This window comes from Rhinolophus hipposideros, assembly GCF_964194185.1.
Source record: "Rhinolophus hipposideros genome assembly, chromosome: 4".
Classification (NCBI taxonomy): Eukaryota; Metazoa; Chordata; class Mammalia; order Chiroptera; family Rhinolophidae; genus Rhinolophus; species Rhinolophus hipposideros.
Window position 1 is genome coordinate 16,731,193 of NC_138050.1, and position 27,115 is coordinate 16,758,307.

General features: G+C 38.6%; 1 protein-coding gene across 1 annotated transcript in view; it reads right to left on the reverse strand.

The window, feature by feature from the left end:
• Nucleotides 1-737: 737 nt before the first annotated feature.
• The window catches only part of HTR2A (5-hydroxytryptamine receptor 2A), a 68,003-nt gene continuing 41,625 nt past the window's right edge, over nt 738-27,115 (reverse strand). The window contains exon 4 of the mRNA XM_081046732.1: nt 738-4,498. Coding sequence (XP_080902858.1) covers nt 3,699-4,498 — 800 coding nt within the window. The 3' untranslated portion in view covers nt 738-3,698. The remainder of the gene's footprint in view (nt 4,499-27,115) is intronic.

A 27,115-nucleotide genomic window follows, 5' to 3' on the forward strand; every position in this document is an offset into this window, starting at 1 on the left:
GACCCAGGCTTAAATATGCCATTTTCCTTGCCAACTGTGTGACCTTGGGCATGTTACTGACTGCTCTGAAACTCAGTTTGTTCATCTCTGAAAAAGAGGAAATAATAATACGTATCTTATAGGTTTGTTGTGAGGATTCTATCAGGTGCAAGCAAAGCAGTCAGCTCAGTGCCTGGACATAGTAGGTACTCAGGACATGGAGCTATGAACACCTGGAAAAGACACCTTCCCTATTTCATAGAATTTTCTTACATTTAAAGGTGAAATGATGAATAAGGGCAATTTCCCAGTTTATTCAATGATACATTGTCTCCCTGATTTAGTTTAATTCCTGCAACTGACTCCTGTGAAAGGGTGTGTGTGTGTGTGTGTGTGTGTGTGTGTGTGAGAGTGTGTGCGTGAATGCACCATGCACGTCTTGGGGTATACCTGTATAAATGTATCCACAGGTACCTGTGTGTTGTGGGTACATGTGTTGGGGGCACAGCAGCAGCTGGTTGTCTGTGTTCCTAGGCTATGTGGAACCAGACATAGCGATCAAACATGGAGCTTCTGTCTGCTGCAGATAACTGGAAACTGGATCATGACCATAAATCTAACTCAACCAGGTGGGTCCTAGCTCTGTGAATGAGCTCCAGAAGCACAGGCTTTTACTCTCAGAGAAGCTCGATGATACCTGGAGTTCACGACCTGGAAAGTTTGGGGCAACTCTCTGTAATAGACACAGCTATGGACTTTGCATTTATTTTTTACTATACTTTATTTACAATTATTCATCTTCTCTTGAAATATTTTAGAATAGTCTTGATTAAAATCATTACATAAAATAGTTTTCACTTTTTTGTTACATATGGCACAGAATAATTTAACACTTTATAAATATGTTTCATTGATGCGCAAATGGGAGAAGCACCCTTTGCCAAAAGCAGTACAGTAACTTAGTTCCATTTGGCCACTTCAAAAAATGACCATGAGATGGCGCTGTGGCCAAGAGATTAAGTACGTTTTAAATTGAGAGTTTTCACTAATTATAGCATTTAATTCCTTTCTTTAAATATAGAAGAATCTATTACCCAACTTAATGTGGAGTAAGGTTGGTCACTCTATTTTAATAGTATTTACTAGGACTGAGTTCTTTAAGTACAGATCCATAAACATTCAAGGTTTCACTGGGGTAAGTGATATAGTTAGAAAGGCTTAGTAGTCAGAAAGTTGGCAGATAAATAGAGGGCCTCAAGGTACCATTTTACTTAAGATCAATCAGCTATATATAAGGACCATTGTTTTCACAACCCTCATCGAATTGTGTTAAAGTCTTCCCATAAAATTTGGTCAACTTCCAGTTTATTTAAAGAATTGATACTTCTGTAACATTTTAATCTGCTTTGACAGCAATGGAAGGTCATAGAAACATTAAAACATGAATTCACATTTAAATCGATATGATGCAACATGCAAACGTGTGTATACTGAATGTTTTCATAAATGACTTGCTTTTCCTCCATATAAATATATAGATTTCGAATAAAGTGCATGGGAACATGTCTGTACATATATACAGATGCATGTTTGTCTATAACATACACTTGAATAGATACTTATGGAGAAAAAAACATACACATTTGTAATATATATGTAGTCAAAAGATATCTGTCAGGCAGCATTTATGTTCATTCTGATCCAGATTGAGTACATGGGTGGAATCTGAAATCTTTTCTCTAATATATAATGAGACGTGTAGAGTTATAAACTAAGGCAAAATACATCAGAGCAGAGACTTTTTAACGTTTGTATTTTTATCAGTTAATATGGTATAATTATTAAAGTAGTTCAGATCAAATTCAGCCTTGATACTAGCAGCTCACTATAAATTCTAGCTTTGAAATAAACACTTTTAAATATATCTATAGGGATGTAATTAGGATAGCCCTGGTGCATTTCCAAATTACACAGTAGCGCCTCTCACATTCTTCAGTTTTCAAGTCTGTATTTTTTTCAAATGGCTTAGAGCAAAAAAACAAAAAAAAACAAAAAACGATTTCTCATTCAATAGAAATGCTTTAGTATCGTAATCACATATCTAACATCTATTCCGATAAGAATGTTCAGTTTAACCTAGAGTAATATCATTTATCAACGGGAATTAACTGCTGTTAATCTCTTTCTTGGGCAAACTTTTCTACAAAGTATTATATTACTGCCTTTTTTTTTAAATTAGGGAGCGCAGTGTCAGAGGGTAATAAATGAGTTAGTTTTTAGGGAAGTGGAAGAAAAATTTTGCTGAAAATTTTGGTAATCATAGGTTGGGTCCAGGTTGAAGTGTATATTTCTAAACTAATTGCAAATTTTGACCTCAAATGATATTTTCTCCTTCCTGGGTTCTGTTGGTATTAATTGGCAACCAATCAGGAAACTTGTTGAGAAAACTTACTCTCAGAATTGAAACAAACCAATTACCAAACCAGGTAAGAAAAGAATAAGTTGAATTGATTGTCAAAAAATGTCTGTCAATATTTTTGACAAGGACCATTCCAAATAGGTAATTTTTATTTAAAGGTGGGGATCTTATTTTAATTATTTTTATATTCTTAGTACCTAGGACATTTCCTCACAGATAGTATATACTCAGATGGTTGTAACCAGAGAACAATTTTAGTAAATAATATACTTTGATTGCTCTGAAAGCATCAATTTACCTGATGGGTACCCACAGGAAAGTCACCTGCATTTTACAGAGAAGTCCTAAGACTCTATTGCTGTCAGTAGCCAAACACCTGAGTTTATTCCTCAATCCTGACACAATTACATTAATACTGCTTACTGCTGAAAGGAGCGCATGCACAATGCAGTCGTAAGAGCAAGTTACCAAACGCCTCCGTGGTGCTGTTTAGGAGAAGCAATTTCTAGAAATGTATTTGGTGATGTTAAATTATCATTTTGAAAGTGTAGCTAGTAGAACAAACACTAAACAAGACCACATTGGAAATTCAAACTAAAGCACAGGTAGTAGAAGAGAACGCAGCAATAGTTAGGAAATAACATTTAAAATCTTTTTCACTTCTGAGAAGAATTGACTTGAACTGCAGCAAATGCCAGCAATTTTGTGACTATTTTAGAATGGCATCAATGAAAAAGCAGGAATGAAAAAATTGTCAAGTAATTCATTAATTATCTTAGCAATACTGACTTCATAACACTGTCCTTAGTGTCTTTTTCTGTTGTTCAAAATACCTAAGTTTTAAAGATAATTTTTCTTTAAGAGGCCACTATATTCAACCAATTTTTCACTATTTATAGCTATTTTTATTTACAGCTGTAGGTAACCATGTCATGCCATCAATTAACAACATAGTAGCAAGGTTTCCACTTGAAAATAGAGTTTAATTTAGATTTATTTATGGCCTCATTATAATTATACAATAAAAGCTAATTATTTTAAAGACATCATTTACAATGTTAAAAATGAGTATCATAAAGCTCACAGCTGAAATGCTGTCAGAACATTTTTGAAGTGCACATGTTGTGGCATTTAACCCTGCTTTTCACTGATGGAGTAAAAGGAGGCATCTAGATATTATTGTTGGTTGCACTAGACTGGCCTAGTTTTTGCCAGTCTCTCTATTATCTTTTCTTTTTTTTTCCAGAGAGGTGAAAACTTGCTCAGTGTGCCCTCCGTGGTTGCCATGGCAACTAGTCTATCACACACAGCTAACCTTTTCATTCTCTGTGTTGATACTGTCTGTAGGAGCGTCTTCTGAATTTCGCTTTCCTAGAGCAACCATAGTGCAGTCGTTATCTGTCGTCTTGGCATCTTTCTGTGAATTCTTTTTTTGTCCCTTTTGGAGTTGACTAGACTTGTAAGCCAAGGCTGGGATAGTGTTCACTAAAATTAACTGTAATGGTTTTTTATTTTCCTTGTACTGACACTGAATATACCGTGAAAAGGCTGATCTATAGGTCTTGTTGAACAGTGTGTACACTAGTGGGTTGACTGCTGAGGAGAGGTAACCGATCCACACAAACACGTTGAGCAGGCCTCCGATGACCTCCTCGTTGCAGGACTCCTTGCAGATGACGGCCATTATGTTCGTGATGAAGAAGGGGCACCACATCACCACAAACAGAAAGAAGACGATGCCCAGCACCTTGCAAGCTTTTTGCTCGTTGCTGATGGACTGCATAGTCCTCCTGCCGTAGGACCCTGGCTCCCTGTGGATCGACCGCTGGAAGAGCTTTTCTGAAGACAGGGAACTCTGAGGGAGGAAGCTGAAAGAAGCTAATTTAGCCCGTGTGCCAAGATCATTCACACACAAAGTAGCTTCTTTCTGCAGTGACTTGATAGTTAGAAAGTAGGTGATCACCATGATGGTTAAGGGAATGAAAAATGACACGAAAGAGCCAATCAGGACAAAGTTATCATCGGCGAGTAAGCAACTCCCTGCCTTGAAGACCTTGGAATCATCCTGTAGTCCAAAGACTGGTATTGGCATGGATATACCTGGAGTTGGATAGAAAATGAAACATGATTGTTAAGGAATTGAATACATGAAGGCAAGAACATTGCTACATAGTTGTGGCCATGCGAAGGATTTTATATCAACACTGTTTAAAAGCTTACTATATACTTTCAAGGAGAATTTAAAATTCTCTTGGATTTACTTACAAATATTATATAGTTATTATGTACTTATAACACATTTTACATATATATATACTATAATAGGAAGTTATAATATTTAGTTGTAATATATAGTTATATATTAATTATAATATATGCTAATATATAATATATATTAACTATATGTAATAAAATATATAGTTCCTTATACATGTATGTTACATTGCCCAATATAATCCTTTACTTAAAAAGTACAGTAAATCTAGCTTTAATTTTTCATGCTATATTTTTTCTGATTATAAATTATACTTATGAATTAAAGAAAACACAGAGACAAAGAAAGAGGAATAGAAAGGATCAATAATGCCACTACCCAGACATAATCACTATTAACAATATGATGCTGTTTATTTTAGATACACACATAAACACACACACACTACACACTTTATAAAATTATAAACATAATATACTTTCCTTATAGAAAATTTGAAAAATTCAAAAAGATAACAATGAATAAAGAAAAATAATATGTATTCTTGCTAGCCAAGGGCAACCATAATTTACATTTTGTGTAGTTTCTTCTTCCATTTATGTGCATATATATGAATATGCAGTATTTTATGTGCCATTTTAGATCTTCCTATTCCATGTAACATTAAGTCATAAAAATTGCACATATTTTAAAGTATTTTTGAAAAATCTGATTTTTTAATGTGGTTTAAGAGTGACTTTAACCAATTTTGATTCCTTTTAAAAAGCTTTTTATTATGGAAAAATTCTAATATATGGAAAAACAAAACATAGCACAATGAACCCATTACCCAACTTCAACAATGGACAACTCAATGACAATTCTGTTTTACTGACAGCCTTACCTGCAGCAGCCCTCCCAGACATTATATAATTCAATCTCTAAAAATTTTATTGTAAATTATAGGTATTATTACATATTACTTATAATTACATTATATATTAAATATGTCATTATACATGCTATATGCTCTTTAAAAAAACAAATACTGTCATAATACTATTCTCACTCTTGAACAGAAATTTAATATTTCCTTAATATAATTAAAGATAGAGTCAGTCTTCAAATTTCCAATTGTCCCATAAAGGTCATTGTCTATTTTTAGTAGTAGAACATTCATAAGGGTAGATTACAAAATATTAAGCAGCCACAGACTTTTATTAACAAATGCAAGCATTAGGTACAGGATGAGGCAATACATAGAGACATAAGCTCATGGTATATTGCTCTGTCACTCAAATTTGGGGAACCTGTAAAGCTCCTTCAGTCACAGGACTTAGGCAGAAGAGGGAACAGAGTAAATAATCATGCTAAGGGACCTTACAGAAGGGAGAGTCAACTGGCCATCACCACCGTTGTGTAGTTTGGGGGAGTGGGAGAGGCCTGGGGAAGGCCAAAGCAATTGTGTGATTGCCACAGAAGAAGAATTTGGGTGATGAGGAAGAAGAGGAAAGATGAATCAAATACTCTGTGTAACTTAGTATAAGGTTGCTTTCTTTGTGAAAGGGTAGATACCTATCACAGGGTCACCCTGGGAGAAAGAACAAAGTTTCTTTTTAATTCCTGCCCAGGTTTTTGGCTTCCTTAGAACTGTTTCACAGGGCTTCTGACACCCTTTAGAGTCTAATAAGTGATCACAATCCAGCCAAAACCATGGGTTCATTCCAGAGTTGGGGCCTACTGCTTGCTTGACTGTTGGAAATACTTCCTTTGAGGATCTCTAACATGCATACTCAGAGCTCAGCTCCATCCTATCATAGACCAGACTGTTCTAACCTCACATCACCTCACAGTGGCTGTGCTTGCCAGGAGGTGACATTAACTTGAGTTAAAGTAAAGCTTAACACAGATTTTTCTCAGTAACCTTTTCCATTATCTTCACAGATTTAATTGACAGTATTTGTCACTCGTCTATGTAAGGCCATCCCAGTATTCTTGGAAGGTGGAGATAAATGACATCAGAACTGTTCTTAAGGGCAATTAGTGTGGTTAATGATTCTTCATTTTCTTCATCCCACTCTGTCCCTGGCCTGAACATTTTATGGGCCAAGAAGAGAGGGAATACCTATGGCTCCAAGAGAATATCCTCTGAGACTCTTGATAGACACCAGTTTTGTTTAGACTTCACAAAACTCTTGATCGTGAAGACATGGTTTCTAAGAAGAGTGTTTTGTTTTCCAAGTGTTGGAACACGTATCTGTGAAAGGTATTTCCTGTACTCATCTACAAAGTCTTTGTTCGACATTGTAGTTGCTCATTGATCAGAACAGATGCTTTGGAGTAAGACAGACCTGGATTTGCATCTTTGGCCTGATTCTGTACTCCTGGGCTGCCTACTTCATCCCTGTGGGCCTCAGTACCTTATCTATCATCTGAGGCTTGCACCAACATGCCTCCAGGGATGTGGTGAGGATAAAATGAATCAAATATGCAGAGCACCTAGTATAGTGCTTAGTCCAGAGTCGATGTTCTCCCAATAGTAGGTAAACATAAGAGTAGCTTAATCCGCAGAATTATTCAGATTGAGTACATTAGGATTTCTTTCCCTAATTTTGTTCTATTTTGTTCACTATATGTGCTAGACTTTAATACGTAATAGGTCTTCTTCAACCAAAAGAAGTTAAAAAGCATTTTGGTAATTGCCTATATAGTTAATAATGACGTAATTATTAGCTTCTGCCAGGGTGACAAAGGGACGCAATTAATTTTAATTTTGTACAGCTGGAACTGTTGATGGCTTTTCTAATGTGATGAATTACAGCCATTACTATTAGTCATGATACACATAAACAAAATATCAACTCTCCACAAAAGGTGTATTATTTTGTTATTAAAACCTTGGGTGTGCACATTCCTGATTCATACAAAGAAAGTCACCACCTTGAGAGCCTTTTGCCCTATTTGCTTGTGACCTGATGATTTATATAAGTGGAAATTCTCAGTTAATGAGAATATGGGATTACCTAAAACACCAAATTCTTCAATCATTTGGAATTCAGATGAGTGTTCTTGTTTGGGGAGAATGGACACACACACACACACACACACACACACACACACACAGACACCCTTCCAGAAAGGCTCAGTTTCTGTGATCAGGGACAGAAGAGCTGATGGAGTCATGCCACTGAAGTAGAGATGTCCCCGTCTTAGCTGCCTTGGGTGAAAACCACTTTGAAGTGGATGTGGTAAGAGGACACAGGCAGGCTGTCTAGAAGGGGGACCTTGATTTGGAGTCGGGAGAATCGACTGATTAGGTCTTTAAATGGTCCGTTCCTCTTTACATATAACCAAAATATCCCCAATACACTCATACATCTGTTTTTTTCAGTGCCTCACTCGTAGGGGTCAACAAGGTCTTATGGAAAGAACAACTTAACAGTTAAAGCAATACTCTATAAAAGCGGGGAAAGGATTTTACGTCAAAAAACTAGAACACTTAGACAGGCTTTGTGGGTACAATAAGCAGTTCAAAAACGCTCCTACCAAGAGAGATGATGCTGCTGGCTGACATCCAAGGTTGCAGGCACAGCCATCTCCAGTGCATTAATTTTCTGGCTGTTTTGTTTGATAATAGCTGCTTTTGGAGACCTGACATCTTCTCTCACTTGAAATTTCTGCACATAAAGCATTTTTCTTTATGAACAGACAGAAAGTAGCTTGAATTATGTGACTCTGCATTTTGTTTAATGTATTTTTCTGGGGAGTGGTAAACAGCAATCAAAATTCAATGTCCCTATTGGGCCTTCCACGCACATTTTTATTTCTTTTCATTACAACTCAGACAATGAAATGAATGGGAAACAATGACACCAGGAATACATAGGTTTTGGCTGCTGTCTTTCTTTTAGGGTAGCCCTGCTTATTTGCACATAAAGTTTACATCCCTGGTTAACATCTGCCTGCAGTCTGGGTAATTTTGAAGCACTTGCTGTGAAAGATGAACTTTATTCTTAATCTTAGGTTTTTACACTTTAATATCTTGGGACTGCAGGTACTTCTGAGACTGTTTTCTTGAGAAGGAAGAAGGTTGCTTTACTAGGCAGTGATCCTCTGGTAGGGAACACGACTGCGGGAGTACCCAGGGCCTTGGGTCTTATAAAAGGTGCAGGGGAAAAGAAACAAATATTTCAGGACTCTTGTGAAAAAAGAGTGAATTTTGGTTCATAGGTTTCATTTCCTGTGGAACTACTACCTTTCCTTTGCATTTTAACTCATGCTGATTTTTTTTCAAATTATAAGAATAGGTTTACTAGCAGTTTGACAGAAAGTGCCATGAGTGAAAAGTACAGGAGAATCATCATTCTACAGGGAGAGAACGATTGAATATATAAAGCAACTGGAGCTGGGACTCACCATCTTTCTAGTATAGACTGTAAAACTCAAGTGTTGCTAAATTCCTTATAATCTATGGTTTGCTGACAAGGCAGATGTATATAAAAATGAGAGCTACATAAGCATGTCAGTTACCTAAGGGATTGTATGTTTCTTCTTAGATTAATTCTGAATATCTCTAAATAATAAATCATACATTTTCAAAGTAATTTTACCTATATTCAATTCCTCTCAATTGATTTTTCTTTTTTTTGCAGAATTGTAAAAACATTACCCACACTGCCCTATGGGCAGATAAAAATTTCACTTTATAGAAAAATTGAGGCCTAGCCACCTTAAATGATTTATTTAGAATCGCATAGCAATTTAGAAGCAAAATCAAGACTCAGTCTTGATTCTTATGGCTAATTTTTTTACGTGCTTATTTGTTCATTTTAGGGTAGTTCTAAAAGTCTATGACTATATCAGATATCCTAAAACTAGCGATAGGCAGAATGAGATAATCCTAAAATCTGCAAAATTTGCATATCTGTACATTGCTTTGGAGAGAGCTAGAGCTTTCATCAGATCATCAGCAAAGTTTCTGCCCTCAGGGTGGGTAATAACCACTGAATTTTATCAATGCCCTAGGCACAGAACACACACACACATATTCTGGTGATTCTCTATACCTTGATATTTCTTTTTTTTTTTTTTTTAATTTATTGGGGTGACAATTGTTAGTGATTTTCTTTCTTTTTTCATTATTTAATCTCAAAGTCTAAATTTCCTCTAGTGAGACATTGTTTTTTGAGGGCAGACAGATATTTAAAAACTAAAATCCTTACAATCAACACCTCTTTTCTTTTTTATATAGTGGTTATTATCAACTTTGGCTGCATATTAGAATTGTCTAGGGAGTTTTGAAAAATTATATTGCTTGGGCTCCATTCCCAGAGGTTTTGATATTAGTATTTTATTTCCTTTTTAAAAGATTTTTATTAAAAATATAGCTAACATACAATATTATATTAGTTTCAGGGGTACACCATAGTTATTCAACATTTATATATCTAAAGAAGTGATCACATGATAAGTTCAGCAACCATCTGACACCATATTACGCTATCACAATATTATTGACTATATTCCCTATGCTGTATATTACATCCCCATGACTTATTTGTTTTACACCTGGAAATTTGGACCTTTATTCCTCCTCACCTTTTCCCCTTTAAAAGAAAATGTTTAATTACAATTGACATTCAACATTATTTTACATTAATTTCAGGTGTACACCATGGTGGTTAGACATTTATATAGTAAAAGAAGTATTCCCCCTGACTAGTCTAGTACCCATCTAGCAATATATATTGTTATTACCATATCATTGAGTATATTCCCTATGTTTTACATTACATCCCCGTGAGTATTTTGTAAGCATCAATTTATACTTCTTAATCCCTTCACCTTTTTTACCCTGCCTCCCAACCCCTCCCATCTATTACCCCAACAAATCCAGTACCCATCCGACACCATACATAGTTATTACAATATTATTGACAATGTTCCTTATGCTATACCCTATATCCCCATAATTATTTTTAAACAACCAATTTGTACTTCTTAATCCCTTCCCTTTTTTTCACCCACATCCCTAACCGCCCCCTCCAGTCAGGCAACCATCAAAATGATCTCTGTATCTATGAGTTTGTTTCTGTTTTTTTCATTAATTTCATTATTAGATTCCACATATAAGTGAAATCACATTGCATCTGTCTTTATGTGTCTGATATACTCCCCTCAACACAACACCCTGCAGGTCCATCCATGCTGCAACAGATGGTAAAACCCATTTTATCCATGACTGAGCAATATTCCATTGCATATATGTACCACCTCTCCTTTATCCATTCATCCATTGTTGGACACCAAGGCTACCTCCACATCTTGGCCATTGTAAACAATGCTACAATGAACAGATGGATGTATATGTTCCCTCGAAGTAGCATTTTGGGTTTCTTCAGATAAGTACCCTGATGTGAGATTATGGGTCTTTCATTCTCTTCTTATAACCTTTGTTTTAAAGTCTATTTTGTCTGGTATAAGTATTGCTATTCCAGATTTTTGTTTGTTTGTTTGTTTCCATTTTTTGTGAAATACCTTTTTCTATCCCTTTACTTTCTGTCTGTGTGTGTCTTTCAATCTGATGTGAGTCTCTTGTAGGCAGCACATGTAAGGTTTTTGTTTTCTTAATCATTCAGCCACCATATGACTTATTTGGAACATTTAATCCACTTATATTGAAAGTTATTGCTGATAGATAGATATGTAGCTATTGCCATTTTATTATTCATTATTAATTAATTAATTAATTTTTTTTCCATCTTAAAGTAGACCTTCTAACATTCCTTGTAATACTGGTTTGCTGGTGATGAACTCCTTTAGCTTTATCTTGTTTGAGAAGCTCTTTATTTGTCCTTTTGTTCTAAATGGTAGCTTTACTAGGTAGAGTAATCTTGGTTGTAGGTTCTAACTCTTCATCACGTTGAATATTTTGTGCCAATCCCTTCTGACCAGCAAAGTTTCTATTGAGAAATCAGCTGACAGCCTTATGGAAACTCCCTTATAGGTAATTAAGTGCTTTTCTCTTGTTGCTTTTAAGATTCTCTTTTTGTCTTTAAATGCTGGCTTTTTAATTATGATGTATCTTGGTATGGGCCTCTTTGGGTTCATCTTGTTTGGGACTCTCTGCACTCCTTGGGCTTGTATATCTATTTCCTTCATGAGGTTAGGAAAGTTTTCAGTCATTATTTCTTCAAATAGGTTCTCAATCTCTTGCTTTCTCTCTTCTCCTTTTGGTACACCTATAATGAGAAAGTTGTTATGCTTGATGTTGTCCCAGAGGTCTCTTAAACTATCTTCATTTTTTTGGATTCTTTTTACCTTTTGTTGTTTTGATTGAGTGTTTTCTGCTATCTTGTCTTCAAATTGCTAATTCAATCCTCTGCTTTATCTATTCTACTGTTGATTCCTTCTAGTACATTCTTCATATCAGTTATTGTATTCTTCACTTCTGACTGGTTATTTTTAAGATTTCTATGTCCTTTTTTATGTTTGCTACCTCTTTGTTGAAGTTCTTACTAATTTCCTTAAACATCCTTATAACCATTGTTTTGAACCCTGTATCTAGTAGGTTGCTTACCTCCATTTTGTTTAGTTTTTTTTTTTTTTCCCCCCAGGAGTTTTCCTTTAGGATGCATTTCTTTGTTTCCTAATTTTGGCTGCATCTCTGTGTTTGTTTCTATGTGTTAGGTTGATCTGCTATGTCTGTCATCCTCAGCTGGCTGGCCTTATGTAGTAGATGTCTTGTGGGGCCCAGAGGCACAGTCTCCCTGGACGTCTGAGCCATGTGCTGCAGGAGTGTCCCTTGTGTGGGTTGTGTGTGTCCGCCCGTTATAGTTGAGCCTTGATTGCTATTAGCACATCAGTGAATGGGATTGTCCCTTATGCTGACTGGCTATGGGGTTTGGCTGTGTCCATAGCTTATGGGCTGCTGTGCAAGGGGTGCTTACCCCACGACTTGGGATTTGGTCCAGTGGGCTCTGGTGCCTGTTGAAACCACCCTTTGTGTGTGCCACTTGTGGGGCTAATTGGGTAGTATTCTGCTATGGTCTGAAACCAACCTCCAAGTATTTTGGTTGTGGGACCTATTGGGAGGGGCTCCAGGGCAGACCCAGGTCACCTACTGCCTATGACTTTCAGGGAATACCTGGTAGGAGCTACAAAGAGATTCATGGTTGTTCGGTGCCTGTGCTAAACCTGGAGGCACATGGGATAGGCAACAGTATGAATAGAGGATGTCTGCCACCAGTACCAGGCAGACAGGGGTATTTCCACAAAAAGCCAGGACACCCCGAGGCCTTCTGCCACCTGTTGGCTCCCTTAAAGTTCAGCCACTGATAAAACCTGTGGTATGCAAGTTGGGTGAGACAGGATTTCAGGGAGTCACTAGATTGGGAAGAGTTGTGGTCACCAGGTTAATGTAAATTCTGGTTTGCTGCCAGTCCTGAGCCTAGTGCTCATCAAAAGTCTCAGAGCACACCGAGGCCAGGCACTGCCTGTCAGGGGTCTGCTACACTCCAATCATTTTCCAAGATGAAATGCAATGCAGGTGAGGCTGGCTGCTTGTGGAGAAAGTGGCACCAACATTGGGCAATTTGGGTTGTGCGGGGTCCCGTGAGTCAGCAGGATGGAGCTTCTGGAGCTCATCAGGTCAATCAAATTCAGATTTGGCCAGGCTCAACACAGGAAATATGGTGCCTGCCTGCCAGCTGCATAGGAGAAGGACCTCACACAGGGAAAATGCTGACTGTCCTCCAGTCCTCCCCCTGAGGCCACACACCTCAATGTGCATTCCCCCTATGTCTCTGAGGCCTCCTGAGTCACAATCCCTCCATCGGAGCCCAAGGTGAGTGCATAGAGCTAGTGAGTCTGTGCGCGGGCTGTTTAAGAGGATGTTTGGGTTTTGCGAAGCCTTCCCTCCCACCCAGATGGTCAGAATTCCCATTTTTTTCATAGCCAGATGTTTCTGGCACCAGTACTCTTTCTGGCACCAGTACTCCAGGATGAGAGCTAGGTGTGGGGTCTGGGGTCCTTCGCTCTTCCAGGGGGAACCTCAGCAGCCGAGATGTCACTCCTGAATTTCAACCACCACTTGGAAGTTTGGGGCCTGTTCTGTGTCTCTGCCCCTCCTATCAGTCTCGACATGGCTTTTTGATATTTTTAGTCATAGAACTTCTGTTCGGCTAGACGTCAGATGGTTCTCCAGGTTGATTGTTCTATAATTTAATTGTAATTATAATGTGTTCATGGAAGGACACAGGCACAGTGTTTATCTCCTCTGCCATCTTGGATCTCCCTGATATTAGTACTTTAACAACACCAATGCCTAGCCCCCACATGGACATTATTATTAAAACAAAAGAACACACAGTGATCCTAATATATAGTCAGTGATGAGAACCTGGGATGTATAGAGCTAAAAGTGTAGTAAAAGTGTGTTTATGTTGAAATAAAACTAAATCAAGTAAAGTTTTACAGCTCTGCCTTTTGCTTTAATTAAATAAATCTATTAATGTTCCCACAGGCTCTGGATAACTTCCCACAGCAAAGCAAAGTAGAGAATTGATGGAAAGGGAAAAAAACTCGCCTTCCATTTTTCCCCCAATTTGGGCATGAACTATCTGGAAAAAAAAAGAGTGGGATTATTGTGTTAAACCACAAATCCTTGTTTCAGTTCTTTGATTGTTATGGCTAAGTTTCCAAAAAATGTTTTAAACCTTGTGTGTTGTCCCAGGCAATATATGATACTTAGAAGAAAATTTAAAAATATATGGTTATAAATAGAAAAACAAAGTCATGGGGATAGAAAGTATAGCATTAAGAAATATAGCAATAATATTGTAATAACTATGTATGGTGTCAGATGGGTACTAGATTTATTGGGGTGATCACTTTGTAAGTTATATACATGTCTAATCACCATGTTGTAAACTGGAAACTAATATTATATGTCAGCTGTAATTGAAAAACATAAAATTATTTTTTGAAAGCAAATAAATGCTTAGTCTCCCTGAAGTGTAAGCAGTTTTGCACTGCCTGAGCCGGTGGCCTAATTGCCCCCTCCATTGCTTCCTTGAACGGTGGCCTCTTGCTCTTCTGACCCTCAGTACTCCCTTTCCTTTCTGTTTTGTAGCCCAGAAGTTGTGTTTTTTTGTATATATAATAATCTTAAACTGAAAGATAAAGAGAATTCTGGCTTGTTGGATGTGGATTGTCAGCCATCACTACCACATCTGGAAGCCCATCCACGTTTCTCATTCCAGGGCAGATTGACTTCTATCTACCACCTCTTCCCCTGACAACACATTACAAAACCAAATAGAATATGAATGATATCATGGAATTTGAAAAAGTTATCAGAGCCTCATTTTTCTGTTGGAGTCATAAATAATACAGCAACTTTTCAAATTCTTCAATTCAATATGTCATTCATTGCCCCTTTCTTTTTAAATAGGAATTACACTATCCACCAACAATGGAAAAGTGTTCTTTCCTAGACTGTATAGCAACATGCTCATGAGCAAAGTTTATTTACAAAATAATTAATCTCTGCTCCACATTATTGAAACTCATCTTTAAAATATTATATAATTTCTCCCATTTGTTTCAAAGGGAGCAGATTTTAGAATCATTCTTTCTGAAAGGTTAAAGAATGAAACTTACATGTGACATCTCATGTCAGAGACTGGCCTAGAAGGTGTGTGTCGATAGAAACAGTTATGGTGCCTGGAAAATAAGCTTGCAGCAGGTGCCCACATAATCCAGGCCTCCAGATAGTCAGTTCTCCTTACTCCAGCCTCTCTTATACACAGCTTCCTAATGTGTCACATAAATCGTGTTACATCATGAAGCACTACAAGTGTCCCTAAGGCTTGAAGCATTACCAACTACTGAGCCCTCCTTACAAAGTCGTTGTGATCTGGTCTTCATGTAATTATTCAACTTTCTCAATTTTTGACATAGTCATGCAGTGTTCTCTCTCTTCTTTATGTTATGCCTTGAACTATTCAGCAGAATGTAGACATGTAGCTTGATTTTTTAGCTAATCACATAGTGTGATCTGAGAAACTCCCAAGATCTGCATGCTCGGGCATGTGTCTTTTCCCAATGGCTTCCTGGGTACACAGAAGTATCCCACTGGCAGAGTGAGAAGTCTCAGTTTGTGCACCTATAACACCTCAAAGGATTAACTATTAATCCTAGCTCAACTTGCAGCAGCACAGAAATGTAAGCAGGGGAGACCCCTGAGAGCGTAGGCCTTAGAAAGGAAGGTTGTCAAAGGAGAGAAGATACAGAGGATATCTCAGGTATGCAGGTCAGAGAGAGATGTAGTGTTTCTGGCATGTTGGATTGTTCCTGAAAGCTCTGAGCACCATGGGGGAAGGTACACTAGAAATAGTAACTGAGAGGTGTGGACTCATGTCTCCGTTTTGCCCCAGACTTGTTCTGATGCCATCTCCTGCCCCAAATGGCTTTACCAATCAGTGGCAGCTCCAGAATTTCTCTGTAGCAGGGACCTTGGCAACCTGTCTTGTGTCAACATTTGCATAGGAAGCACACTGCTTTTCCTTTGACGGTATGATTGTTGGAGAGTGTTTTGTGGGTTGCAGATGGTGATTATGTTCCCAACCCGTATCCTACATTTCTTTTAGGACTTATCCATCAACTCTTTCTTTCAAGACATCCCCTGTTTGAAGGCTTACCCAAATTATTTTTCTCTCTGTAATAATTCTTTTCCTTACTTTAGATTCCTTCACCACCTCCGTAAATACTTTCTGCTGTGCTAATTCACACTTCTAATACCGTAAATTATTTTCTAGAAATGTCATTTCACCCATGAGGTTATAACCTCATCAAAGGCAGTGATCTCTTTTCCTTTACTTATTGTAAGCTATTCCAGCATCTAATGCAGCTCTGCTCATACTAGGGGCTTAGCAAAGGCTTGTGGGATTGCTGAGTAAATGAATGTGAAAGAGAAAAAAATGATACGAAGTTATAATAAATGTGAATTACAATGAATTTTATAGATGCAGGATGGATTTACAGAATTATTTCATAATGTTTCCCTTCATTTTGCCGGGAAAACACAGTAAAATGAGGCTGCCAATCAGCCATACAGGGCAGAAGAGGGAAAGCCGAGATTTATGTGATACCTAATTTAATATTCTTTTGAGAGAACTACAGACAGGATTAACCAGTACATGAGCTGACCACCTTAACAGCTAAAATCACAAGGGTAAAGATCACTGCAACATGCAGTGCCTGAGAGAGAATCAGGAGACCTGGGTTTATTCCTGTCTGTTCTGACTCATAACCTGGATCTTAGGCTGTTATTTTTCTTAAACTTCATTTTCAAGTCAATTAACCAAGTATGTATGAGGAAACTGGAGCATGATTCAGTGGGGAAAGCCCAGAATAGGGCTTGTGTCCTAAGTCTGTCAACCCTTATCCTGCTTTATTTTAAAGCCTCCCACTGTAAGGTGGAGATAATTAAAAGGGCCTTCCCTAATCTACATATAGGGCTTTGATGAGAAAACAGCGAGGCAATGTGTCAGAATTATTTTGTTAAATGTTTAAGATGAAAGTGATTCTAAATTACTAAGCACAATACTAGACTCTGTGGGTCCTGCAAAAGACCTTTGAGAAACTTCATGAAGCCTAAGATTCTGTAGGGAAAATAAAATATACACACGTGATCTAGGAAGACAGCAGTGCGGGATAGAATGAGACCAAGAGGCAAAATAGGTTACCAGGGATAAACACTCCTACCTGCTGTCAGAATGTGATGCTTATTGTGAGTTAGTGTCTCAGGAAAAGAGTTGTGCAAGAGACGAGGTTGCTGAACTGGGCCTTGTGAGTGAATAGAATACGAACAGGGGTCAGGGCCAAGAGCAAGGAGTCAGGCACATCTGGGGTCATAGTGCACCTGGCCTTGCTGGAATTGAGCTCTGCTGTGTTTGGCATGCAGCTGGGAACACAGGCGCAAGCACGCATGCTGCTTATCAGAGGCATCAAGCAGGTCCTCTCTCTGCAAAAGCCATCAGTTTTAGTCATTCATCCATTAATCAAATACTAACTGAACATACAGTGAACTAGGTATTTTAGGAATTCAAGAGGAAGCAGGTGCTCAGTCTATAGTCACTACTTTAAAATTCATGACTTTTTGATGCCATTCATGAACTCATCAATCCAAAATAAGACTAGGGAGGAAGAGAGTACAGAGATGAAAGCAGAAAAACTAAGTTCAGCACTGGCATCAAACTTTTGTATTAGTGAAGACGAATACAATCAAGGTAAACCTGTATTCACCTTGGATTTTTTTTTTCAGACAACTATCCTGCAAGATAGCAGTTCTCAAAGGTTTTGGTCTCAAGACACATTTAAAAATCATAGAGGACTCTAAAGAATTTTTGTTTTTCTGGGTTATATCTATAAATATTTCTTGTATTGGAAATAAAAACTGAACACAAACATAATAATTTATCAATTCATTTAAAAATAAAACTAATAAGCCCATTACATATTAGTATTGTGGGGACAGAGCCCCAGAAAGCAGTTTCCAGGCTCTCGGCCTCATGTGGAGAGATGCGGGCTTGGGTAGTAGATGGCTGTCAGCTGTGGCTAGTTGGCCATCAGCTGTAACCAGTTAGCCATTGGCCACAGATATAACTGCCGCGGCTACGGAGGGGAGCCGAGGAGAGTGAAGGAAAGTCGGTCGGTTGGCAGCAAAGAGGACAGCAGGTCACACGTCGTGTGAACCCAGCTTCCATTGAGACCATAGTGGTATGACTTCCCTACCAATGGCTCCGTGGGTGTTCCTTTTTGGCCTAGCTGCATCCTGCGTTCTTATGTGGGGAGCGGGAGCAGAGACCCTGTCTGACACCCCGCAGGGTCCCCCGCATGACAAGTATATATAGTGAGGAGAGTGGCACTGTTTTATAGTTTTGAAAATCTATTTTATGTCTGCCTTAATAGACGACAGCTAGGTTCTCATATATGTTTCTGCTTCAGTCTGTTGTTATGTCACACACCATGTATCCTCTAGAAAACTCTACTGTACCCTCATTAAAGGATGAAAGGGAAAAGGGGAAACATCTTTTTTCCCCAGCTTTATTGAGATAAGATTGACATACGACATTGTGTGAATTAAAGGTATACAAGGTGATATTGATACACACATACAGTGCAAAATATTTAGTACAATAAGGTTAGTTAACATCTCTTTCACCTCACATCATTACCATTTTGTTGTTGCTGTTATGGTGAGAACGTTAATAGCTCTACACTCACGGTAACTTTCAAGAATATAATACAGTATCGTCAACTATAAGTCACTTTAGATCCCTGGAACTTATTCATCTTATAACTGAAAGTTTGTACCCTGTGACCAACATTTCCCCCTTTCCCCCACCCCTCAGCCCCTGGTCACCATCTTTCTACTCTGTTTGTATGAGTTTAATGTTTATAGATTCCACATGTTTATAGATTCCACATATAAGTGAGATCATACAATAAACATTGTTTTTCTCTGACTTATTTCACCCAGCATAATGGCCTCCATGAGGTCCATCCTTGTTGTCACAAATGGCAGGTTTTCCTTCTTTTTTTATGCTATACATATATATATATATATATATATATATATATATATATATAAATATATATATATATATATAAAATATCTTTTTTATTTATTCATCAATGGACACTTAGGTTGTTTCCATGTCTTAGCTATTGTGAATAATGCTGCAGTGATCATGGGGATGCAAATATCTAAGACAATAATTTAATTTCCTTTGGATATTATTATTATTATGAAACTTGTATTGACCTCCTGGAGTTTTTGAAAGCATTCCAGAGATCTCAGAACACACTTTGAAAGCTACTGACATAGGAGAAAAAGCCATCAGTTTGGAGTCAGAAAACTTCCTATGACTTTAAGCAAGCCACTCAATCCCTCTGAACTTTTTTTCTTATAAAATGGGGATTTTTTAATAAAATCCCCTTTAAAAGATTATCTTGAAAAATATAAATGAGAATTGCTATATTGTTGATAGGAAATACACAGTTGACCCATGAAGAGCCCCTCTGCAGTTGAAAATTCATGTATAACTTAAGTGGGACCTTCACATGTGGGTTCCCAACCACCAGTTGAGCCTTGAACAATGTGGGCTTGAACTGCGTGGGTCAATTGAATTGAGCAGGTCAATTGAAAAAAATCTGCATAAAAGTGGACTCTTCTAGTTCAAACCTGCGTTGTTTAAAGGTTAAGTGTAGTATTGTCTAGCACACAGAAATCCTAGAGAAGAATGTTCGACAGCCTTCCTTAAAGTGCTGAGTTTTTCATTTTGTCTAAAAATCCTTGCTGTAGCTGAAACCTGCTACATGCCTTGTTTGGCTCTAACAGAAATGAAAACCAGCATGCTGTCATCCTTATAGTTTAGCTTAAAAATCAGTGCCTTGCTGGCCTCCTTTGTGCAGATGTCTGTTAATATGGAATCAGTTTATCAGTCAACACAGGGGCCTTGCAAAGCAAAACCGTCTCCCAAAATGGCTGATAATGAACTCCTCAGCTCTGTTCTTTCCCATAACTAAGTAGCAAATGTTGAAAATTTAATGAACTGTTCTGTGGATGGTAACCCTTAAGCCTACTGCCGGGAGTACGAATAATGGGTGTGCAATGTGATATTGCTTTATAAAGTACACATTAGGATTCACAGAGCAAGGATAAAAGAGAGATTTCTACTGCGCACTTCCTCTGTGGGAACAAGAATGGCCTTATGAAATCTGGGGCTTCTTTCACAGGTGTTGAGGTTCATGGAAATTAGTGTGAATGGTTTACTCCCAAAGCAGCCCCAATGAGAGGTTCTTATACATGGATCTGCCATTGCTTGTTTTATCAGTCAGAGTTCTTCGGTTGTAAGTAGTAGAAGCTGATTCAGGTTGATTTAGCAGAATAAATGAAAATCCCAGGGCAACATTTCAGCCTGGAAAAAGTTGAAGTCAGAGCCAGACCTGGAAGAGTGATGTTTTATTCTAATATAAGCTCAAAAATAACTATTAAGACATCCTGACACTAAAAGCAGAAGAAAATGAGTTTAATAAGACGACACTGAGTAGTTTAAAGAATTTTTGAGACGGTTGGGCTCCAGGCTAAATGTCCTGGAGTAAAACTGCATTGCAGACTTGGTCAGATGAGGAAACTTTTGCTGTTTTTCTTGTCCACTCAGCATCAGAGGGAACAATAGAAGCTCTTGCTACACCAATACCACTGCTACACCAGGGACTCGATTATGCAACCACCGGAAGTCTGATGTCTCAGCCACCTCCATGCTGGCAAAAACAGAGGTGCTGTCACTTCTTCTTTGTACACTTGATTCTTTTCCACATCACAGTTCACCGGGGTGCTGCTCTCTGGTGGAACTTAGGCTATGAGCCAATGTTCTAGCTATAAGGAAGGCTGGGAATTTGAACTCTGCCTCTTGGGAATTTCCCCAAATATAGAAAGGCTAAGTGAAGGAGACAGGCAGCCATGAATATGGCAGGCACGCATTTCACTTGACCTGTGTATGGCATTATTTGGAGCTGTTGTAATCGTGTTGGGCTGGGGAGATGCCTCTTCCAAAGATGGCAATGCCAGAATTTCTGGCTCTATTTTCCTCTTTTTCCTGTAATTGTCCTCTTTTTCTGTCATCCCTGCAGTCAGCATATGTTCAAGTATTTAATACTTAAAAATGAGTCAATCTGGAAATTACATATCAATAGCTGTGAACTCAAATGCTTATGAGGCCAGTGTAGTAATAATATTAACTGAGTTATGTTGTGGGGTAAAAGATAGGGAAAGTGGTGTTTGGGAAACTGGGCAGTGTTTAAGAACAATAAGTTTCAGAAAATGTACACATTGTGCAAGCCAAACAAAACATATCTGTGGGCTAGACTAATTTTTCATTATTCAATTAGCTTGGCACAGGTTTGAAACTTTAAATAAATTTTCTTTGGGGTTCTTTATTCGTATCTCTTATGGGCTTCTCATCTTGGCCTTGCTCTTGGGGCCACTGATATTATTTCTACCACAAAGCTCAAATACATTTTTGGTTTGATTCATAAGTCCTATGATCAAGAATGGTCTTTTTCAGCTTGGTTTCAAATGTACTTCACGTGGACTCAGATCAATGCTATTGTCACATAGATGGATAATCTCTTGTTCTGATGGTGTCTCTGGAGGAGGGGGACACAGGAAGTCCCTAAATAGCCACTTCTTTTTCTAAACTGAACTGAACATCTGTATTGCCCTCTTGTATTAGCCACTCCCTCTTGAGCTGCTAGGATTCTAGAAACTTCTTTACAGTACATCTTCTATCTCTCTCATCGCCCGTCAATCTGGTTGGAGCAGACCTCCAAACTTTCCATCCAGTTTAGGGAAGCCTGAAATAAAGAGCTTTGGGGTTTGATTTCTTTCAGACTGTATTTGCAATGAGTGAAACCAAAGTTTCTACTCAGTGAGACTTCATTTATTCCATCTTTTACAAAGTTGTTCATATCCTGAAATTTTAGTGATTTGGGGGTACAACACTGGAGAGACATCACAATATTAAAGAGATATCCTCCAGTCTATTTTCTGCTTCTGAATGCCCTGTTTTCCCCAGTCTATGTATGACCTTAGTTTACAGAAAAATGCACTGATATCAGATTAAAGAGCTCTTGCTTTAAGCAAGTTCATCTGGTTGTTCTCAAGAGAATGATTTATTATTATTATTTTTTAAAAAGCCTATTCTTTTAATATCTAATCTACTGACTTTATTTTTATTGGGGAAGGGGAACAGGACTTTTTTGGGGAACAGTGTGTACTTCCAGGACTTTTTTCCCCCCCAAGTCAAGTTGTTGTCCTTTCAATCTTAGTTGTGGAAGGTGCCGTTCAGTTTCAAGTTGTCCTTTCAGTCTTAGTTGTGGAGGGTGCAGCTCAGCTCCAGATCCAGATGCCATTGCTAGGTATAGGGGGCGCTGCCCACCATCCCTTGCGGGACTCGAAGAATCGAACTGACAACCTTGTGGCTGAGAGCCTGTGCCCCAACCAACTAAGCCATCTGAGAGGCTGCTCAGCTCAAGGTGCTGTGTTCAATCTTAGTTGCAGGGGGCGCTGCCCACTATCCCTTGCAGGAGTTGAACCGGCAACCTTGTGGTTGAGAGCCGACTGGCCCATGTGGGAATTGAACTGGCAGCCTTCGGAGTTAGGAGCATGGAGCTCCAACCACCTGAGCCACCGGGCCGGCCCTCAATTTATTATTTTTGAAAGAGCTAAAATAGAGCTTAATTGTCATCTAGTAAAGCATATTCCTTTTACAGTTGATGAACCAAAGTAGAGAAATATTAAACGCTTTGTGCCCATTTACAATGATAGGTAAATGAGTGGGGGGAAAAGCTGTATTTACAGGTGTCCACCATGTGTCAGACACTGTGTTGGTCTGTGAAGACCAACGTCAGAGAATTTCATCTGCATGTGGCACCCGTAAGGCAGGCGCTATTATCCCCATTGTACAGGTGAAGAAAACTAAGATTCAGTAATTTGCTCCTTACAATTAGCAAAGGAGTAAGCTAGTATTCCCCCAGGACTGATTTGTTGGCTTCTGCACCTTACTTTTGTTAGGGCTTTGGCCTCATGATCCCTGGTCCTTTACATCAGAGTGTTTAGTTAGCTTTTTCTTTGCTTTCATTTTCTAAATGATATTTTGGGGGGTTTTAAAGAGGAAGAGTGTTTACTTGTGAAGAGCCTGTGGACGCACGTGAACATTATAATGTGAACTATTATACATGGGAGAAGGAAAGGAAAAAGGAGACAGGAAATGGAAACCAAACACAACTTCCAGCCTAAGCTGTGCATTGCCATCCATAGAATTCGCTTTTACCCACAGAGCTCTTCAATGAAAAAATCCTATTGAAGGTCACAAAGCACTGTTTAATAAGAAATCCACAATATCTAGCTGCCTACTTGGCCTCTCAACTAGGATGTGTCTCTAATAGGCATTCCTAACCTTACAGGGTCACAGCAGCACTCTGGGTTGCACCCCCTCCCCCTTTTGTCCACATCCCCCATCCTAGTGAATGTAACTACAGTCTACTCAGGTGCACAGCTCCAAAACTGAGGAGACATTCTTTCCATTATCCTCCCCTTGCAAAAAAACCAACTAATGTTCTATTAATTCTACCTCCTAAATACATTTTATGTTCAAATCTGTCTACTTCTTCCTTTCGTCACTGCCATCTCTATACTCCAAGCCATTAAGACGCCTGCCTGCATTACAGCAAGAGCTTTCTCACTGATCTCATTGTTTCTACTCTTACCTATGTACCCTCACCCCAAGCCCGTCAGAGATCTCCCAGTGTGCTTAGAATAATGTCCAAACCCCTTCCCTTGGTCACAAGGCCCTCCATGATCCGGCCCCGCCTACCTGGTCTCCTGTCACTCATTCCTTCTTAATGAATTGTATGAGGTGCATTGGCTTCTTTCTGACCCTCAACCCCTAAGGTAGTTTCTATAGGGCCTTAGGTCTGGCTCTTCCCATTGGTGCACCTGTGCCTGACTCCTTATTACTCAGCATCAATTTGAATGCCCTCTCCTCAGTGAGGCCCTTCTTGACAACTTCTTCTAATAACTCCTTCAGCTCACTGCCTGAGTCATTTCATAGCACATTTCTCTGATTTGCTTTCTCCATAGCATTTGTCACTATATGAACATTTTTTGTTGTTCTATGTTTTGCTTTTTTGTTGTCTGTTTCTTTCCAGGAATGTGAGCTCCATAAAAAAAAGGGTCTTTTCCTAAGATAGTGCCTAGCACACAGTATTTAAATATTAAATACTAAATAAAGATTTGTGGAATAAATGAACAGGCAAAATCAGAGGCCTCTGGGACAGAAAAAGAAGAAAACAATTATAACTAAATAATAGACTTCCTCATTACCTTGGTTATAGGGGTAAAGGCAAAAGTTTGCCCAAATATAGGCCAAATTAGGGCTTTGTAGACAAGGAAGGTAAAACTATTAACTATGAGGGCTTTCTATAGATACTGCCTTTTCTCTAATATCTTACAGTTAACCATGATCCTTTATCTTTACAACCTCATACTTCCTCAAGGACACAAGGTTGTGATGGTAGTGGTGATAATAATAGTAATGAAATAATAATAGTAGCAAATATTATGTGATGTTTCTTAGGTTCCAAGCACTGTCCTAAGTGCTTTATACAAATTAGCTCACTTAATCCTCATGGCAATAGTACCCTGTGAAGTAGGTACTATTACTATTTCCATTTGCTAATGAAAAACTTGAGACATAGAGAAGTTAAACAACTTGCCTAAGGTCACACAGTAAATATGGAACTAGGATTTTGAGATGCAGTCAGTCTGGCTGCACAGTGCTTCTCTGTTCTGTGGCCTCAGCAGTGGAGCTGTCAGGTACGCAGGCTCAAGAGGCTAAACTATCTCACTTCAGAAAACCTGCTGCTTAACAGGTCCCATCACTCGGGCGTGGCTCCTCAGATCCATGCTGTGCTCTACCTGTGAAATATGACTGCAAGCCTCCTTTCTGTGTTTGCGTATAAATTTCACATGTAGGGTCATTTCAATGCTAATCGTGGGAAAGCCAGTCATGGCTTCCCAAAGGAGAGATACAAAAATAAATGAGATGTGTATGGGCCCTGCTGTTCAGGAGCTTAAAGTTGAGTACTTATCCATTGTAAGTCTTTAATGGGCATCTCCCAGGTTTTATTATTTTTTTTTTAAATTTAACATTTTTACATTAACAACATTCCAGTAACATTTTTAAAAAACTACAATTTCCTCCACTGTTTCTTACAAGGCTTATTCTTTTTCATGGGTTCCAGCTGATTAGTGTCCCTTGTGCTAATAGTGCACATTTTTCTTCCACCTTTAGATGATTTGGGACGTAGGGTGTGTGGCAGAAATGCTCTGAAAATAAAAGCAAAACTTTATGTTCTATGTAAGACTATGTAAATATTTTTTTAGGAGAGGTAATCCCCCAATACTCTAACACAAAAACCATTTGGGCCACTGAACCTGGATGTACAAAGGCTATGTCATGGGGTATGTGTTTGTGTGTGTGAGTGTGTGTGTGTGTGTCCTAGGAGAATCATAGCTTCATAGTTTCATTTCTCCTGGATATTAATTTTCTGAGAATATGGAAGCAATTTATACTTTTAAAAGACGTTAGGAAACAAAATTCATAGTCAAACACCTAATGAGTTAGCTAGTTTTAAGGAAATTCAGGAAAATGATAAAGGATGAAGTCCTTGATGAATAGGACAGCAGCATTACCTGACAGGAGGATCAGCTACCTAAGGATAAAAGACTCATCTAGCCAGCGGTGTTACAAATCCCACAGGCGTAGGTATTCCTCAGCGAGCCATACTTCAGTGCTCCCTTCTCTGTTAGGATTGCTTATGAGACTTGGTTAAAATTTAGTTCGTAGTATATTAGATTTCTTCTGTCTTCTGCTACAGGAGAGCTATATAATAGGGCTTATGCAATTTAGTTTATTTCAGTTTTGGAGTGGCTCGAGGTGGAAGCTGCCGGAACTGACTTTTAGTGTCAGGATGTCTAAACAATTATTTTTGAGCTTATATTAGAATAAAATATCACTCTTCCAGGTCTGGCTCTGACTTCAACTTTTTCCAGGCTGAAATGTTGCCCTGGGATTTTAAAATCTACAATGACTAATAACAGAAGTCAGCAGAGATGCCTAGGCACAGTGGTGTGATAATATAATTAATATTTGAAAACACTTCAGGCAGCAACAGGTCAGCACCCCGGCCAGGAGGTCATAGAGTCCTCCCTTCCCCCACGCCATATGCGCTGAAGAGTGTTCCACCAAACAAGTTGAAGTTTGGATTGCCAGTACCTGTGAATGTGACCTTTATGGAAATAGGGTTTTTGTAGCCGATCAAGTTAAAATAAGGTATTAGGGTCAGCTCTAATCCAGTAGCACTGGTGACCTTATAAAAGGGGGAAATTAGGACACAGAGACAGATAAGCATGCAGGGATAATGCTTTGTGAACATAGAGATCAGGTGATACATTGATAAAGCAAGGCATGTAAAAGTTGTCAGCAAACCACCAGAAGCTAGGGGACGCCTGGGAGACATTCTCCCTCACAGCCCTCAGAAGGAAGCAACCATGCTAATGCCTTTATTTGGACTTCTACCCTCCAGAATCGAGACGCTAAATTTTTGTTGTTTGAGTCACCCAGTTTGTGGTATTTGGCTATGGCAGCCCTAGGAAACTAATACACCCCTATTCCCTTACTCTGCCTCCCAGGAGAAGTGATGGCTATGGATTGGTCAAATTCAAGGACACTCACTGAATTATTGATTGAAACATGTGAAAGACTGATCTGCAACCATTTTGACCTTTAGAAAGGGCAGTTTCACCCTAGTGATCCAACCTAACACTTTTCTAGTGGGTGGGGCCTTGTGTGAGAGTTATAAAAGTAAATCTCATGAGGGTGGGTGTGCAG